General features: G+C 37.2%; 1 protein-coding gene across 1 annotated transcript in view; it reads left to right on the top strand.

Moving 5' to 3' along the window:
• Positions 1 to 19052, top strand: part of WWP1 (WW domain containing E3 ubiquitin protein ligase 1) — a 117950-nt gene extending 98898 nt beyond the window's left edge. Inside the window, exons 19-25 of the mRNA XM_082601684.1 lie at positions 2694 to 2827; positions 2919 to 3059; positions 3771 to 3891; positions 9180 to 9284; positions 11825 to 11921; positions 12343 to 12415; positions 18359 to 19052. Of these exons, the coding sequence (XP_082457810.1) occupies positions 2694 to 2827; positions 2919 to 3059; positions 3771 to 3891; positions 9180 to 9284; positions 11825 to 11921; positions 12343 to 12415; positions 18359 to 18458 (771 nt within the window). The 3' untranslated portion in view covers positions 18459 to 19052. The remainder of the gene's footprint in view (positions 1 to 2693; positions 2828 to 2918; positions 3060 to 3770; positions 3892 to 9179; positions 9285 to 11824; positions 11922 to 12342; positions 12416 to 18358) is intronic.

Genomic DNA, 19052 nt, shown 5'->3' with positions numbered 1-19052 from the left:
GTGACATAATCTAAGTAACATAATGTGACTTAGGTTTTATTAAGCTGACTTTCCTGCTGTTTAGAAAGGGACTATAGTTGAGGGCAGAGGAATGCAAGAGGAGAAGCAGGAAGACCACTTGCAGCCACCCAGGTGAGTGGCAGTAGTGGCTTGGACTTGAACGGTATAGCAGCGGAGGTAGTGAGGCGTGCTTTGGATTCTGGATATACTCTGCAGGTAGAGCTGACAGGGTCTCCTGACCATTTAGATGCAGGGTGTGAGGGAGAGTCAAGTACGGCGCCAAGCTGTCTGGTTGCAGTTGCCGTTTCCCAGGACAGCAGGGCTGTGGCCAGAGGAAATGGGGGGTGGTGGTGGAGGGAGTCCAGAATTGGAATTTGGTTTGTTTAAGATGCCTGCAGACACTCAAGTGGAGATGTAGAATAGGTAGTTGGATGTACAAGGCTGGCCATGAGGGGATATCTAGGTATGGTTTGTGACCATTTAAAGAATAAGTGTGGACAGAGAAGACGTTTAAGGACACATAAACTGGGGAGGTAAGAAGGAACCAGCAAAAGAGCTGAGGCAGAGGAGGAGATAGGAGAATCAAATAAGAACGGTTTCCAGAAGACAGAGGAAGAAGGAAGTGTGTTTCAAGAAGGAAGAAGTGGTCAACTGTGTCCACTGCTGGTAGGCTGAGCAAGACGAGGTCTGAGAAGTAACCGTTTGACTTGGCCAGGTGCATGATTTTCAGGGGCAGTGGAGAGGAAAGGTTGGAGGGAGTGAAATGAAGAGAGAACGGAAGGAGAAGTGGAGACAACAAATATAAGCAGGTCTTTTAAAAGAAGCTTGCTGTAAAGGATTATAGAGAAGTTGGACAGTAACCAGAAGTACGTAAGGAACCAAGAATAGGAGGAGGATAAAACATTTATATGCTGATGATAAGTAAGAGAAGAAAGAATTTGAGGAGGTCAACGAGATAGGGAATATGGGAGCAATGACCTTGAATAGGAGAGCAAGGAGGACATCTGTTTAGTTGCACAGAGAAGTAATAGAGAGCTTCTCCATAATAAGAGTACATAGATTCAGATGCTGTTAGTGAGCAGATGTGGTGGAGCACACAAAAGTTCTCTTACGATGGCTCTGTTTCCTCAGTGAAATAGAAAGCCAAGATCATTTGCTCCGAGTGAGGAGGTACTTGAGGAATGAAATAGTCATCTGGGAGAGCGGGAGACTGAATGCAGTGGGCTCCCACTTGAGGGCGTTGGTCATGAACCAGTCACATGGTTGCATATACACTTCTGGCGTGTTCCATTGCCCAGGCATAGGCATGGAGTGGGTGGACAGTTGTATTTAGCTAGGCTTTGGATTTTGCCAGAAATACAAAGGTATTGATGTATTGTATTTTTACACCAGGGAGACAGGATTTGAAGGTACAAGGGAGTAATTTTAATGATTGAAGGTGGAATCTAACCTGAGTAAGGGGAGAGAGAACTTCACGAGGGGGCTGAGAGAGAGAGTGATAAGGTAACAGGTTCCCTGATTTTCTTAGATCCCAGTGGAGTCAGACATTGCTGGTGTTACTACTAAGGGCAGTGAGCTGGAAAATTAGGTGTTTGGAACTGAGTTTATGCAGGATTGCAGCTAGCGCTAATCACAGTGTCTGGGGTGTGGTGTTGAGAATGGTTAGCTAAGTTAGAGCCTAAGATCATGGAAAGGACTATAACTCCAGGGTAGTAAAAGAATCATCAGTGTAGATGTTGAAATCTTCAAAATGATGGTGGTCATGTCGAAAAACACAGGGAGAAACCCGGAGACCTAAGGATGACTGCAGCAAGGAGGTGGGGGGTGGTGAGCCACCAAGGCAGTGGGGTGGCATGGGCTTGAAATTGAAAGCTGGGGCGGGTTAGGGAGGTGACATTAGTAACGAGAAGCAACACGCACCCCACTCCTAGGCCTGGTGACATGAAGGAGGATAAGAGAGAAACAGCCATCCCTCTGAGAGGATTTGAAAGGAAGCAGGATCCTCAGAAAAATGCCAGATTTGTGTTACAACAAGATGCTAAAGGATCTTCAAAGAATGAGTGGAGGATGTGGGGGGTTTTGCTAATATGATGGATCATGAGCTTCAGAGGGCAAAACACAGTAGATGGTTTTGAGAGTTTGGGGAGATGAGAGACATGGAATCAGATATCAAAGTGGACAGGCAGATGGTGGTGAGAGTCAAGGTACTGCGGGTCTGGGACTTCCTGCTTTGACTCTTGTGAATAGGAGTGAAGGCACGACGGGGTTAGTCTTGAAGATCTCTCAGGCAACTGTGGGATAAGAAAGCGGGGGTGGGGTCTTTCCAGGTGCATGCACGGGGGCCCTGAGATGCCTTCATTTCTCCATCCAGTGGGGTTAATGTAATTCGTGAAACATATTAGAAAGAGTGGGGGTTTGATAAAGCTCCATTATCATCCTCTTTTACAGTTTTTGATAGGACATGATAGAGCTAAGTGTTTGACCTCAGTTAAAGAGATACTGTTTTAACTCTGTAAATTTGTTTTTCATACTTAGCATTTTATATAATATTTTAGTTTTCATGATTTATGCTGATTACTTATTCCTTTTTTTTGCCTGTAAAGCCTCATGATTTCTCTGTTATCATTGTGCTCTGAATAAGAAAATTGTTACTTAGTAATTTTTTAAATAACATTTTTTGTTTTTCTTGGCAGGCACTTTTTCATGGAAAGTTCATTGATACTGGTTTCTCTTTACCCTTCTACAAGCGTATGCTAAGTAAAAAACTGACTATTAAGGATTTGGAATCTATTGATACTGAATTTTATAACTCCCTTATCTGGATAAGGTTTGAAGATTTATCTTTCAATAAGGTATTTTCTTGAAATCAGTTTTACATATTTTGTTAATTAGTGGTTGTATATATTTATATCACCCAGAGACAACAACATTGAAGAATGTGGCTTAGAAATGTACTTTTCTGTTGACATGGAGATTTTGGGAAAAGTAACTTCACATGACCTGAAGTTGGGAGGTTCCAATATCCTGGTGACGGAGGAGAATAAAGATGAATATATTGGGTAAGGTGATTACCTGATTGACCTTAATTTTTGTAACTACTAGAGCATGTTAGAACTATCTATACCCTTACATTTATCCCTTGTTTGCGCCTCTGGGAAGATGTTCCACGTTCATTCCCTCTTTCACTTATCCTTTTTAACCATTTTTCTCTCAGTCTTCCTCTCAATTTATAAACATGCTCTGACACCACTCAAAAATCAAATGTAGTAAAACAAAACAAAAAAAACCCAGTTCCCTTGCCTCTGACATACATTTAAGTTCTTCTCAACAGTACCAGTGTTCTTGAAATAAGAGAATGTATGATGACCTTCACTTTCCCACTTCCACCTGCTGTATGCATCCTACCATTGTCCCGATCAAAAATCAGAGAACATTGGTGCTAAAAAAGGAATTTACAAAGCCCATGCAACCTCTTCATTTCTAGATGAGACAGAGGTGCTCTGTTCGATAGTAGCAAAACCAAGCCTGGAGCCACACCTGCCTAAGCACTCTAATGCTCATTTCCTATTCCATCTCACTTTCCCTTTTTAACTTAATAGTGCTCACCACAACTTCTGGTTTGAAACTGTGTTCTCTTGAATTCTATGATTCATACAGCATACTGATTTTCTTCACTTTCTTTTTTAATGATGGTTAAGAAGTACTCTGTGTTTTTAGCCTTTTACCTCACATACAAATTACCTATTTTTAAATACCATCTTTATTTTCAGTTTAATGACAGAGTGGCGTTTTTCTCGAGGAGTACAAGAACAGACCAAAGCTTTCCTGGATGGTTTTAATGAGGTTGTTCCCCTTCAGTGGCTGCAGTACTTTGATGAAAAAGAATTGGAGGTTAGGATCTTTTATTATGCTATTATAGGGAATGTTAATGGGAGGAGGGACTGTTGTTACACTTTTATAAAAGAATGTCCACAAGTTTTAAAATCATGTGGCACAATCTTCAATCCTCTCTCATTCATCCAAATGTTCAGGGGATACTAAAATCCCAGCATTGGGTAAAGGTCTTAAGTTCTCCAAAATGTGCTGATGTCATAAGCACAGAATCATCAATCAGTGCCAACTGTTAGGGCTCCTAAAGAGTGAGTGCAACCTTATTAATAATTTGGGGAACTCCTGGTTTAGTAGCGAGTTACCCCAAAGATTAGATTTCTAAGTCATGAGTTCTTAGTGGTCTTAACTGTACTTTAGAATTGTTAAAAGTACAATATATCAGAAATGCTTTTTTTCTTTCTTTTCTTTTCTTTCCTTTTTTTTTTGTTTTGGTGATGAAATACACATAACATAAAATTTACCATCTTGAACGTTTTTAAGTGTACAGTTCAGTAATGTTAAGTATATTCACATTATTGTGCAACCAATCTCCAGAACTTTTTCATTTTGCAGAACTGAAACTCTATACCTATTAACTCCCCATTTCCTCTTCCTCCCTAGCCCCAGACAACTACCATTTTACTTTCTGTTTCTGAGTTTGACTAACTCTTGTTACCTCATATAAGTGAAATCATACAGTATTTGTCTTATTGTGGCTGGCTTATTTCAGTTACCATAATGTCCTCATGGTTCATCCATATTGTAGCATATGTAAGAATTTCTGTCATTTTTAAGACTGAGTAATATTCAGTTGTATGTATATACCACATTTGGTTTATCCATTCATCAGTCAATGGATCTTTGGGTTGCTTCCACCTTTTGGCTATTGTGAATAATGCTGCTATGAACATGGGTGTACAAATATCACTTTGAGACCCTGCTTTCAGTTCTTTTGGATATATACCCAGGAGTGGGATTGCTGGATCATATGGTAATTCTCTAGTTAACTTTTTGAGGAACTGCCACACTGTTTTCCATAGCGGCAGCACCATTTTACATTTCCACCAAAAGTATGTGAGGCTTCCAACTTTTCCACATCTTTGCCTATACTTGTTATTTTCTGTTTTTGTTTTTAATAATAGCCATTCTAATGGATGTGAGATGATAGCTCACTGTGGTTTTGATTTGTATTTCCCTAATGATTAGTTATTGTGAATTCTCCAAGTCTTCTCCACATAGATTAGAACACAGGCAGGGCGTTAGGAAGGTGCTTGCATTTCCCCCCACCTTCTTTGGGGGGCAGTAGTTTAACTTCAGCCACCTTTGGTCCTCTATTAAGAAACTTGGGGGGCTTCCCTGGTGGCGCAGTGGTTGAGAGTCTGCCTGCCGGTGCAGGGGACACGGGTTCGAGCCCTGGTCTGGGAAGATCCCACATGCCACGGAGCAACTGGTCCCGTGAGCCACGGCTACTGAGCCTGCGCGTCTGGAGCCTGTGCTCTGCAAAAAGAGAGGCCGCAACAGTGAGAGGTCCACGCGCCGCAATGAAGAGTGGCACCCGCTTGCCGCAACTAGAGAAAGCCCTCGCATAGAAATGAAGACCCAACACAGCAAATCAGTCAATCAATCAATCAGTAGAAATGCTGTAGAATTATAAAAAAAAAAAAAAAAAAGAAACTTGGTTTGTTCATGTAATCAAATGTACATATGAAAAATTAGCATTTTAAATTTTATACAGTAATATCCCTATGTAGGGATTAGCCTTCTAGAAACTCTGACATGGGAAGTATATGAAAATCAGGACTCTGAGCCTGAATTACATGTAGACTCTGTAAATCTGGTTAACATCTCTTAATAGCTTGCTTACACAAACTAGCAGAAATGCATTAGTAGAATGGAAGCTACTTTTTAGAGTAGTATTGATCATATTTTAAATCACCGACTTCATTAAGAATCTGAAGAAAATTTAAAAACTCTGTATACTCACAATGCATATACCTAAAATATTCCATACCCCCAATTAAGAACTCCTGCTTCAGAGGCCCACTCAGTGAAAGAGGGATGTTACGGCAAGAGCCTGACATTAGAGCTGAGATGAAACTGAAACAGTAAATCAAGAAGGATGTTAATAGGTGCATACTTTGTATCACCCTTGGCAGCATTTACAGTCTACATAGAGCCTTGTGAAATAGTTTGGCCATGAGATAATTTCCTTACACAGAGAAGGAGACTAAAGCCCTTATTGATTACTGATTTACCTTTAGCTCATAGTACAGAGCTGTGAGAAAATGGACATTTGTGTTGTTTTGTTTTGCTTTGCCTTGACTTTTCTCCTCTTGTTCTTTCTTTTACTCCCATTCATTGTCTCTCTTAGCCATGAATAATACCACAATAAGGGATATTCGCACCATTATCCAAAATAATGGTTATTCATAATCATACCATGCCCCTTTTTACAGGTTAAAATCTATTTTAACTTTAAGAAGATAAAACAGTCATTCTTTATAAAAAAAACTCTCATCACACTAGGAATAGAAGGCAACTTCCTCAGTTTGATAAAGGGCATCAACAAAAAAGATAAACCCTAACATCATTCTTAACGGTGATGCCTTGAATATTTCTCATTGAGATTGGGAACAAGGCAAAGATGTCCACTCTCACCACTTCTGTTCTACATTGTACCAGGTTCCTGAGCCAATGCAGTAAGGCAAAAGTAGAAGCAAAAAGATTGAAAAGAAGTAAAACTGCCTTTATTCACAGATGATAACATGATTGTCGACTTAGAAAATCCTAAGGGACCTACCAAAAAACTACTAGAAATAATAGTGAATTTAATAAGACTGTAGGGTACAAGGTCAGTGACTTTAAAAATCAATTGTATATCTTCTATATGCTAGCAGCAAACATTTAGAAATTGAAATTTCAAAGTTTCACTTACTAAAGCATCAAAAAAATGAGCAAATTTAGCCAAAGGCCTGTAGGAACTCTACACTAAAAACTTAAAACATTGCCCAGAAAAATTAAAGAAGACTTTAGTAAGTGGAGAGATATACCATGTTATGTATTGGAAGACTCAATATTGTAAATATGTCAGTTTTCTCTAAATTGAGCTGTATATTCAACACAATCCCAGTCAACATCCCAGCAGAATTTTCTATAGAAATTGACAGGCTAGTTCTAAAATTACAAGGAAATGCAAAGGGTCTAGATTAGCCAAAACAATTTTGAAAAAGGACAAGCTTGTAGGATGTTAACTACCAGATTTCAAGAATTATTATAAAGCCATAGTAATTAAGATAGTGTGGTATTTGTGCAAGGATAGACAAAGAGATCAGTGGAACACTTAGAGAGTCCAGAAGTAGACCCATATGTGTATTGTCGATTGGTTTTCATCAAAAGTAATATAGTTTGATGGAGAAAGGGGAAGTCTTTTAAACAAGTGATGCTGGATCAACTTGATATTCATATGGAAGAAAATTAATCTTAACCCCTACTTCAGCTCATAAACAAAGATTAATTTAAAATAAATCATAAACATAAATATGAAAGCTAAAAAGAAAACATAGAAAAAGTGTAGACAGAAGTGTCTTAGGAAGAACACAGTAAAGCAGTAGACCACCTACACCCACAAAGGATGTTGGACTTCATCAAAACGAAAAACTTCCTGTCCAAAGATGCTGTTAAGTAAATGAAAAGGCAACCTACACACTGAGAGAAACTCTTGAGACAAAGGTCTTGTATCTAGAATATATTAAACACTTGTAACTCAGTAAAAAGACAATTTTTTTAAAGTGAGTAAAGACTCACTTTACAAAAGAAGCTATGTACTTTTTTTCTTTTTTTAATAAATTTATTTATTTATTTTTGGCTGTGTTGGGTCTTCATTGCTGAGTGCGGGCTTTCTCTAATTGCGGCGAGCGGGGGCTACTCTTCGTTGCGGTTCTCAGGCTTCTCATTGCAGTGGTTTCTGTTGTTGTGGAGAACGGGCTCTAGAGCGCAGGCTCAGTAGTTGTGGCGCACAGGTTTAGTTGCTCCACGGCACGTGGGATCTTCCCAGACCAGAGCTCGAACCCATGTCCCCTGCATTGGCAGGAGGATTCTTAACCACTGCGCCACCAGGGAAGCCCAAGAAGCTTACTGATGGCACGTAAACATTCGATGCTCACTACTCATTGGGGAATTGCAAATTCAAACTAAATGAATTACCACTTTGGGATACTGTTGGTAGTTTCTTACAGTGTTAAATATACATCAGCCGTATGCCCTAGCAGTTCCACTAGTAGGTGTTTACTCATGTGGAAATGAAGTATATTTTCACACAAAGCCTTTTCCATTAAGTGTTCATCACAACTTTATTCATCAAAATCAAAAATTTGAAGTAACCTAAATGTCCATCAACAAGGGAATGGATAAATAAATAGTTGTATATTTATATAATGAAATACCACTCAGCAATATGAAAGAAGTACTGGTACCCACAACAACATGGATGAATCTCATAAACATTGTGCTAAGTGGGAAAAGAAAACAGAAAAGAGAGGGGATATGTGTAGTATTGTCTCATATTCTCAAAAATCTAGTCTATGGTGAAATCGTTGATCACCTAGAGCCAAAGATAAGGATGGTGGTTTTAACTGCGACAAGGGACACAATGGAAATATTCTACCTCTTGATTATGGTAGTGGTTACACAGGTGTATACATCTGTCAAAGCATCTAACTCTGTACTTAAAATATGCACATTTTATTGTATGTAAATTATAGATCATAGTTGACTTATGAGAAGTTAAGTATTATACTTTTTATTTTATTATGCCAAAAATAGTTTTCATCCCATATATAATAAACTGGAGTTATTTGAAAATTTCACATATGTAGAATATTTTATTCCCAAAGCCTGGATAGATGAATAACAAGAGGTTAGTATATTTTTAATTTTAAATAGATAAGGTAGCATAGATTTAAAAAAAAGAAGAGCTAGAAATTTATTTGTAATTTGTATATCTAATTTGGGATATATTTATAGTAAAAGAGCTTGTTTTGGCACACAGCTGATATTTTTCTTGATGAATAGTTACTTTAAATGTTTTCAATTTAAGTTGAGTAAATATGGGTAGATAAAGTACCATAGAACTCTGCATGTTAAATTGCCACAAATTTTGTTGGATTTGCTTACTGTGACCTTTATTTGATGTACACATAGCTGTTTACATAATTATGCATGTGCATAGCTGGGCATTAGCAGATTCCAGTCATATGGTTACTCTCTTCAGTAAATCTTTACTGTGACCTGATACTGTGCTCCTTTCCCAGGTCATGTTGTGTGGCATGCAGGAGGTTGACTTAGCAGATTGGCAGAGAAACACTGTGTATCGACATTATACCAGAAACAGCAAGCAAATCATCTGGTTTTGGCAGGTATTTGCTTTTATCTTTTTGAATCAAAGTACTCAAAGAAAATGTTTTCTGATGAAACGGGGGTTTGAAAACAGTTCACTTTAAAGTTGAGACTGCTTTTAGACATGGTATTTAGTCTTTGAGTTTTAAGTCGGAAGTGGATAGTGTGAATACTTGTTAAAGGATTTTCCATTGCTTTTTTCCTAAGTGAAAGAATAAATGACTATCTTCTTTAAATAATAGTTTAATGGTAATAGTTGTAGGTATAACATTTTTTTCTAGTAGTATGAAAATATTCTATAAATTCCACTTAATTCTAGAAGTAAATGAGGAAGTATGTTTTTAATGAGAAAGTCAATGCAGATACTTAATTTCTCTAAAGGTGATAATATGCCAGGGAGTTAGAACAATCTAGAGGATAATGTCCAGGAATGACTTTTCTTTCCTCTCTCTCCTTTCCCTTTCTCTCTCTCTCTCTCTCTCTTTCTCACTCACTCACTCTCTCTCTCTCTCCCTCTCCTTTCTTTTGTTTGTGTTTGTGTGTTGTTTGAAATTTAAAATCTCTAGGCCAGGAATATTATCCACATAAATTTACTGATTGAGACTCATTTGAGCAACTTAGTAACTGAACATCTGGTGTACTTGTGCTTAACTGTTTCACTTTCAGGTGAAAAGCCAGGGTTTTTCTGTTACTATAGAAAGATTTTCCAAAGGTTGCAACTTTTCATAAGGATATGTCATATGTTTATTGCTCCATACTTTAAAGAAGTGTGGACACTTCTAGAAATTTATCCTATGGATACACTTCACATATGCAAAATGGCTCATACCAGAGTATTTATTGCTACATTATTGGTACACTAATGAAGACTTGAGACACCTAAATGTCCGTCAGGGGGAACTGAGTAAATAAATTGTAATATATCCATTATGTAATTCTGTACATTGTCATCATTCTTTTTCTTAATGCAAATTAACAAAAATATTGGAGGATAATATTTTTCAATGCAATATTAAGGGAAAAAAGGTATGTATATTATTTGGTTAAAAGGAAAATATATATTCTTTATAAACAGAGTGTCTGCTAGTGTATGAGTACAGCCTCTGTAAAGGTAGAGGGCGCACGAGCAGCAGTTGCAGAGGAGAGCTGACATTGAGGCAGAGGTGCACGTGTGGGCTGCTCTTCCTGCTGTGCCCTTCTCCTGCCTTTGAGTTCCACACTATGTGCATGTATTATCTATTGTAAAAAAAAATAAAGAAATAAACAAAAAGGTAAGAATAACCCTATTTTCAAGCCTAAACCAGCAGAATTACATCACATACAGAATGTGTGCAGGTGTCTGTAATCTTCCCTTTTAGGCTCACTACCAGCTTCTTTACTCCTTTTGTTCCCTGACTTTCCCTTTGGACTTTGTATTTATATACCCGAGGAGCTTAAGCCTTGGGTTTTGTAAATCCAAATGAATAGTTGTGTTTTCTGAATTGGGTTTGTTTCAGGGACAGTGGTGAGGTTTATGCCAGACCTGGTAATCAGCTGAATTTCTTTGTCTTGATGAAATATGTTGCCTCAGCACAATTCTGTGCAGAAACATTTTTGGTCATAATTAGCACAACATTTTGTCCTATTGTTAGCTAAAGTTTAGTCCCTGTTTTTAAGATACATTTCTACTCTCAGACTGTTCCCTAAGTTCCTTGCCTTCTGTTGTGAGATACTCAGACCAATTCAGATCAGTATTTCACATTACCCATTTATGTCCACTTTGAAAAGAGATAGTCTGTGAACTAGATATACTTTTAGAAGAATTCATACTTTAGGTTTTCAAGTGTGAAGAAGAGAGTTGGGAAAATGGTGTTTAGTGGAAGAAAATACCACCAACTATTGAAAGTGGCAGTTGGGAAGTATTTGTTCATCTTTGGTAGCTTACAGTGGAGAAGGGTAGGTGGCTCGGGTCAGGATAACAGTGGTTTAGAGCTCAACCAGACCTGAGTTCAAATGTTAGTTCTGCTACTTATTAGCAGTTTGAGAAGGACAAATTATCTCACCTCTCCAGGCCTCCATTTTCTTATATGTGTAGTGCGGATGCTAATGATAGTAGCTACCTCATAATACTGTTGTAAGGGCCAAATACACAAAAAGCATATGGCACAGCACATGGCAGGAGCCCTCAACAGGTGATAGCTGTTCTAGTGTAGTCCAGCCACAACATCTGCCCTGGTCAGTGGTCTGACTGTGGACAAACGACAACCTTTCTAGGCCTCCATTTCCTCTCTCTAAGATGGATATAATAATAACAATAGTGGCCAACCTATGCTGTGATTGTGAGGATTAAGTGAAGTAAGATTGATAGTGTACTGAGCATAGTGCCTAGCCTGAATAAATGATGAATGCTGCAGCCACTTACCACATATATTTTAAAACTAGTTTGTGTTAAATTTCTTCTTATTCAAGTTAAATTCTTAAGTTTCCAGAAGAAATTTAAGAATAAGGCTCTACTATTTTCACTATTGAAGATCATCTAGGATTTATTTTATATTAAAGTAAATTTGCTTTTGTTACACAGTTTGTGAAAGAGACAGACAATGAAGTAAGAATGCGACTACTGCAGTTTGTCACTGGAACCTGCCGTTTACCTCTAGGAGGATTTGCTGAGCTCATGGGTAAATGCAGTTTCTCTGTAGATAATTTTGGGATAATAATGGCGTTTAGACATACAACAGACTTGAACCTAAGGATTATTCTTCTGTGCTTTATGTAGGGCATCTACCAGAAGAAAGACAAATTAATGGTTAATATCGAATACACTTGTAAGACAAAAATGAAAATCGGCTCACAAAGCCTGGTTGGCCATTGCTTTGTGAAGGGAGCAAGATTCTGTAGAAATACTTATCTTTCCACTTTGTAATTCTTATTGCTGGATCTTTGCAGCAATAAGAAGCTTCTCTAGGCAGAAGTAACTTACATTGTAGTTTATTCTGTATCATTCAGGTTGACTATGTGACATGTTCTATTATTTGACTAGTTATCAAAACCAAAATGTTTAAAAGACCAGATAAATTTTGTCTTATTTTCCTGATTTAGGAAGTAATGGGCCTCAAAAATTTTGCATTGAAAAAGTCGGCAAAGATACCTGGTTACCAAGAAGCCACACATGGTAAGTTCAAGAATCTTAAATAGGAAGGTGAAAGCCAGAGCCTTTTTTTTTTTTTTTTTAATGTAAGACCCAATATAATTTCATTAAAGTAGTCAGAATTTCAATTTTGAGAACAGGCTGATTAATATAGTATTCTGTAACTAAACACATTAGGATGATTAGTTAATATAAATACTTGAGAAACGTATCCATTGATTCAACAAATATTTAGCATATCCACTATGTATAGAATGAGATTAAAGTGCTCCCTGCCTTTTATGAAGTTTGCGCTCCATTGGGGATGGGGACACAAAAGACAGGTAAACAACTCTTTGCACATGCTAGGAGTCCTTCAAAGGAAACCAAGAGAACAACTAGAGGGGAACCTCCTTTGGATTGGGTGGTCAAGCAGGTTTCTTGAAAACAGTGATGTTTAAGTTGAGTTTGATAAATAGCATGCTTTGGGAAGAAACAGGGGAAGTGCTCTCTTTGTACAGGGTCATTTTTCAAGGAAATAAAAGATGACTTGGTGTGAATGGAATTTAATGAATCAGGGGAGGGGATAAAAGAATCTGAAGTGTAGGCAGGGGCTAAATTATATAGAGCCTTATCAGCTATTATAAGGAATTTGTTTCTAAGAACAATTAGAAGCCTTTGAAGAGTTTTAAATAGCAGATAATGAGATCCAAGAAAAATCAGTCTGGCAACAGGAGAGAGGGAATTGGATGAGTGAGTGCGGGGAGATTAGTTATAGAACTCTTATAGTCATCCAGGCAAAAGATGGTGATGGCTTAAATGTACGTGGTTCTTTCAGGAGATCAAAACTATTTTCACACTAAGTCATTTTTGCCTTTTTATTGTTTTGACATCTGCACTTGTGGTACCAAAGTAATGGTGGGTCAACTGCTGTTGACTTAGCGTAAGTCAAGGCAGTGGCACAAAACTGCTACCTCTGCATTTTTCAACACCACACATTTGAAGTTTAAAGCAAAAAAAAAGCCAGGCTTATTGAAGGTTGTTCTTTATGAAGTATTAAAAACTATTAACTTTATTAAATCTTGTTGCTTGAAGTATGTATGTAGCTTTTTTAACATTCTGTATGACAAAATGGGAAGTCTGCATAAAGCACTTTGGTGGTTGTCTTGAGGGGAAGCTCTTAGGCAGTTGTTGAGTTGTAAGCTGAACAGCTTGCTTTCTTTTTGGAACACTTTTTCTACTTGAAAACATGAGAGACAAACTGTGTTTATTCAGACTTTTTTCCTTGAAAATTAATGAAGTAAAACTTGTCACCTTAAGGAAAACAACTAACAGCATTTGTTGGTGATGATAAAATTGAGGTTTCATGCAAAAATCAGAATTTTGGAAAACTTGTATATACCACCTTGAGCTTGACAGCTTCCCAAGATTTTTTTTTTTTTTTTTTTTTTTTTTGCGGTACGCGGGCCTCTCACTGTTGTGGCCTCTTCCGTTGCGGAGCACAGGCTCCGGACGCGCAGGCTCAGCAGCCATGGCTCACGGGCCCAGCCGCTCCGTGGCATGTGGGATCCTCCCAGACCGGGGCACGAACCCGTGTCCCCTGCATCAGCAGGCGGACCCCCAACCACTGCGCCACCAGGGAAGCCCAAGACTTTTTTCATATTTGAAAATTCTTTATAACTTGGTGAACCAGTATTTCCAAATGACCGATGCATGATGTTACAAACTCATGCACGGGTAAAAACATGCATTCAAAGTGTAAAATAAACCAATAGATTTCATATAACAGAGTACAAAAAGTTCTTTGATATGATTTCAAAACCCATATTATGCATAACCTTGTCAAATTTAGTATATTATCAAAGAATAATATCCACAGGTATCTGAAAAAAATGACTTGAGTACATCTGTTTTCTAACTGCATATCTGTATGGGGACAGTTTTCATATGCTTAATCTAAAACAATATAGTCCCACAGAATAAATGCTCACATAGGTATCTGAATCCAGGTGTCTTCTATTAAGCCAGATATTAAAATGATTTGCAAAAATATGAAACAAGGTCACTCTTTCCACTACTTTTTTGAAAATAGTCTTTTTTTCCATAAAAATTTTACTTTTATTTCAAAGTAAATTACTTTTAAAATTTGCTTTAACTTATAATATGGTAAATATCAACACCTATAATTCACGTAAACAGAAGCTTTTTTTTTGGTTTCTCAATAATTTTAGATGTGAAAAGGGATCCTGTGACCACAAACATTTGAGAACACCAGGTTAGATTAAATTGGTGAATCCAATAGAGGAGAGATTGTTGAGGCAGGGACAGACAGTTCATAACCAAAGAAGATAATTCTTTAAGAAAGATGAAAAGAATTGGGATTTTGAGTGTGAGTTAAGGAATTCGCCTTTTATAAAAACAAGAACATTTCCTTTGTTGTAGCAGAAGAGGAAGAAAAGTTGGATGTAAACTATAGATAGATTTTAGATTTTGTGAAAGAATAATAGAGTTAATCCACTGTTGGTTTGTTTTCTCAGAGTATAAGGTTGAGGTCACTGGCTAACAGTGAAGAAAGGAAAGACTTGAGGAGAAAGAAAGGGAGAGCTTTCAGAGAGTAGAAATATGGCTAAGAATGCTGGACAACATTAGATTGCCCACTTGGATCTACTAGTTCATCTAAAGTGACACTAATCTACCTAAGTTGTCAGATTGTCCCCGCAGTAATTTTCAACTGTTAAGGTACAAGGAATGAGAAAGTAGAAGGTTGAATTCATTCAGGGTTTGAGTTTGAGTAAGTTCGAAAAGGAGAGAGAGGGTTTTAAAATATTTGCAAGGTAGTGATTATAATGATGGACCATGACCTCTAAAGTAATTATAATGATGGGCTGTGGCTTAAGTAAAAAGTGAAGATAGGAAGAGTCTGAGGACAAGATAGGGTGGTGAGAAAGTAATAGATTAATAGGTTGGCATTTTAATTGAAATAAGTTGGGAAAGACAGATAATCAGAGAATAGAGTGTTGATGACAAGGTTCAAGGTATGATACTGAAGTAGAGGAACAGGTCACTGAGGAAGGGCAAGAATTGAGAGGCTGTGGCATTGCATGTCACCCATGTGAATGAGAGGACTATGAAGAAGGTGCCAGAGCTTTCAGTGAGTGAAGGAACATGGTCAACAGGTGACAGCAAAAAGTGCAGAAAGAAGGTTGCATAGCCAGATTGTGTTTGCCTCAGAGGAGGAAAGTTTGTTGACTGGCTGCAGAGGAAATAGAATATTTCAGACTAGCTGGATTTCAGTTAAGGCAAGAGAGGAGTTGTTAAGACTATAGCAGCCTGCGAATCATAAAATATAAGTCCAAAAAAATGGATTGGAAAGGTCTGAGATGGAGGACACAGGTGGGGATTTAATTCAGATCAGGGGAAATACGGTTGATCAGTATTGGGATGAGAATTTAGATGAAAATAGATGATCCAGAAAGACTTGAGTTTTCGGTAGTGACTGAGGTAAGCAGTGCCATAATCCATGGTGGAAGCAGTCTTGATTATTCTCAGATTGGGTCCTACTGCTTTCATCCCGTGCTTTGCTTAGTGAGGTGGCAGCTTTCAGGGCAGGGGTGCTGCAGGCTATATACAGTGTATAGCAAGCCAGTAGCGTACTGTTCCCTTAGAGTCCATGAGAAAAGTACTGATGTCTTCCCTTTTTATATATAAGAAAATAGAAGTAGCAAACTTTACTCAAAGCTGAAACTAAAACAAAAGCTAAAATAAAACTTAAAATAGTATTCTGATATTCACATAGTAAGTACTCAATAAAAGATGAATAGATTTTAGTGCGTCTTTGTCCTTTTGTAAGCCAGCACAAAACATAATGGCTGGTGTCTTAAAACAGAACCCTGTTTTGGATGTTTTAAAGTAATACATTTTCTTATGTGGTTCAACTCAACATTAACGAAATGTCTACTGTATACAGAATGGATCTGTGTTAGGAGAGTAGAGATGACTCTGCCCTTGTGGGTTTTGGAATCTTAATGGAAAAAACCAGTCAGTCATAATACAGAGTAAAGTAAATGCTAAAAAAAGAAGTAAAAAGAGCTTATGGATTACAAATGCCAACTCTCTACATATATTCACCTTGCATATTATATACATGGATAAACATGACCATAACTTGTGTGTAATGTTTTAATTTTCACCAAATCCAAGAATTTACAGCATTTGCTAGGTCCTCACATGTGAAAAATAAATTTTTTACTTCATCCTTTTGAAAAAAAAAAAAAGAGCTATGGAGAGGGGCATTATTAAGCCTGTATAACATGTTCAAGGAGAATTCTTGGAGGAAGTTGTAGCATTTGGACTGATTCTTAATAATATTTTCATAGGCAGAAAAGGGTATTCCAGAACATAGGAGAGCCATAAGAGCATGGTCATAGAACAGAAAAGTGTGTGGTATGCTTGGAGAACATTAAATAAGTTGATAGGGGCTATACCAAACAGCATAGGCTTCCTTGCCCTCTTCCGCGTCCATAGCCATTAGAAGCAGCAGAGGTTTTTTTAAACCATCATGTCTTTTTAAGAAAGTACCCCTGGCAATGATATAAGGCTAGATAGGTTGTGAAGGAGTTAAAAAAAAAAAAAAAAAAAAAAGGATGCAAGATCAGTAGGCAGAAAATACTGATGGTTTAGATAAAAGATGATGGGGAAGTATATATAGGAGAATATGGTAGCAATAGAAATGATCAGGAGGGAAAAGATGGGGGAGATTTGGTAAATAGAATGACAATTTGACAGAGTCAGGTGACTGGTTAGTATAGGGCTCTATTGAAAAATTTTTTCCTGACCTCAGCTCAGTATCAGACTACCTTGAGGCATAGTTTAAAGGTGGGGGTGGGGAGGGGGCACACGATGGGAAGATATATAGTCCTCTTAATTGTTACTGTTAAATTAACAACTTGTCAAACAGAATAACATGGTCTGAGAAGAATACCATTTTAATTGGCTGCCTTGTTTCAAAAGGCTCTTTCTTGATTTACAGGTTTCCTGACTCTTACAAGGGCAGATAACTGGTAGGAGTAGTAGAAGGGAACTGGATAATCTATAGAAACCTTCCACATGAGAAAATGAAAGTACAGAAAGGTTTTGACTTCTCAGAGCTACTTCACTAGACACTAATAGTGGGGATCAAAACCCAAAATCCAAAACTCCTGAATCTTAACCCAGCTACTCAGTGCTGTATCTTTAAAAATTAAATGTTATTTCACACCTTTGTAAATTGTAAAACAATACATTGATGTTTTAAGCATTTTCAATATTTTCTATATTTCATCAGTTAATCCCAGCAGGGAATTCTTTGAGTCTAGCAAGACTGTAAGCATATTATTTTAGAAACGGTTATACATACGATATTATTTGAAAAGACAAAAATATATATTTGGTTATTGACTGTCTCCACCCTAGAATGTAAGTTCATTGAGGACAAGGACTTTACTTTTTCATCATTGTATCACCAGCTCCTGGAAAAATACCTGATATATTAAAGATTCTCAATAAGTAACTGATGAATGAATTGGTGGGTGAGTGAGTGAAAGAAATGGACACTTTAACCCAAGAGAAGTTAGGGGGACTCATGACACAATGTAACAATAATAGTATAGAAAAGAGAAAAACTAGTGCTTTAAAAAAAAATTCCAGCAGTTTTATCCATATTGCTACAATTATTATTTGTAATTCTAGCTTTCTCTGGGAAACGTTAAAATATTTTTGTGACTAGGTCTTAAATTTGAATTAAATGCTGTAAGAAAATTTGTATATTTAATGTTATATTTGTTAAGTAATAATACAGTAGTAAATTGTGTTAGAATACTTCTGGCAAAATTTTTACATTCTTCCTCTATTTAGTTTTTCACATGTGCTTTAAAAAAATATTGTATTAGGAGTCTTTTCAGAGTTTGTTTTATTGAAAACACATCTGATTTTGTTTTTGTTTTTGTTCAGTTTTAATCGCTTGGATCTACCACCATATAAGAGTTATGAACAACTAAAGGAAAAACTTCTTTTTGCAATAGAAGAGACAGAGGGATTTGGACAAGAATGAATGTGGCTTCTTGTCTTGGAGGAGCTCTTGCATTTAAATACCCCAGCCAAGAGAAGTTGCACAGATAGTGTATATAAGCTGTTCAATCTGTACAGTGAACTTTCTGAACCTCTCAAAGTATAAATGTTTTCCGTTCTTCCACAGAAATACGCAAAACAGTTCATCCTTTTCTACTTTATTTATTGTTCCCTTGAAGTGACTGACTAGGAAAAAAATCATCCTTAAATTTTGAAGTTGAAGCAAGCAAGAGACTTTATTAAAAATAAGTATATATCTATATAAGCATATATGATAGTGGCTCTAGTTTTATAGAGCTCAGAGTGTATTAAACATGACAGCCGTTCATTCAAAAATAATCTGGATTTGCTTTACCTTGTTTCTGTTATCCAGGGGAAGAAGTACAAATTACTCCATGTTTTTTTTCCCTTTGTAACACCTCTTGAGGGTGTTTTGTTGCATGGCTGTTCAGGAAGGTATTAAGGGCTTAGGCCAAAATCTTACTTTGAATATGTTAAAAAATGCTGCTGGCTTTTCTTAAGATGGGTGCTTGGACCTGTCAGTTTGTTTTAAATAAATACAGTAGTTGAAAATTTT

The sequence above is a fragment of the Mesoplodon mirus genome, assembly GCF_964341445.2.
Source record: "Mesoplodon mirus genome assembly, chromosome: 16".
In the NCBI taxonomy this organism is placed as follows: Eukaryota; Metazoa; Chordata; class Mammalia; order Artiodactyla; family Ziphiidae; genus Mesoplodon; species Mesoplodon mirus.
This window is presented reverse-complemented; position numbering and strand designations above follow the sequence as displayed.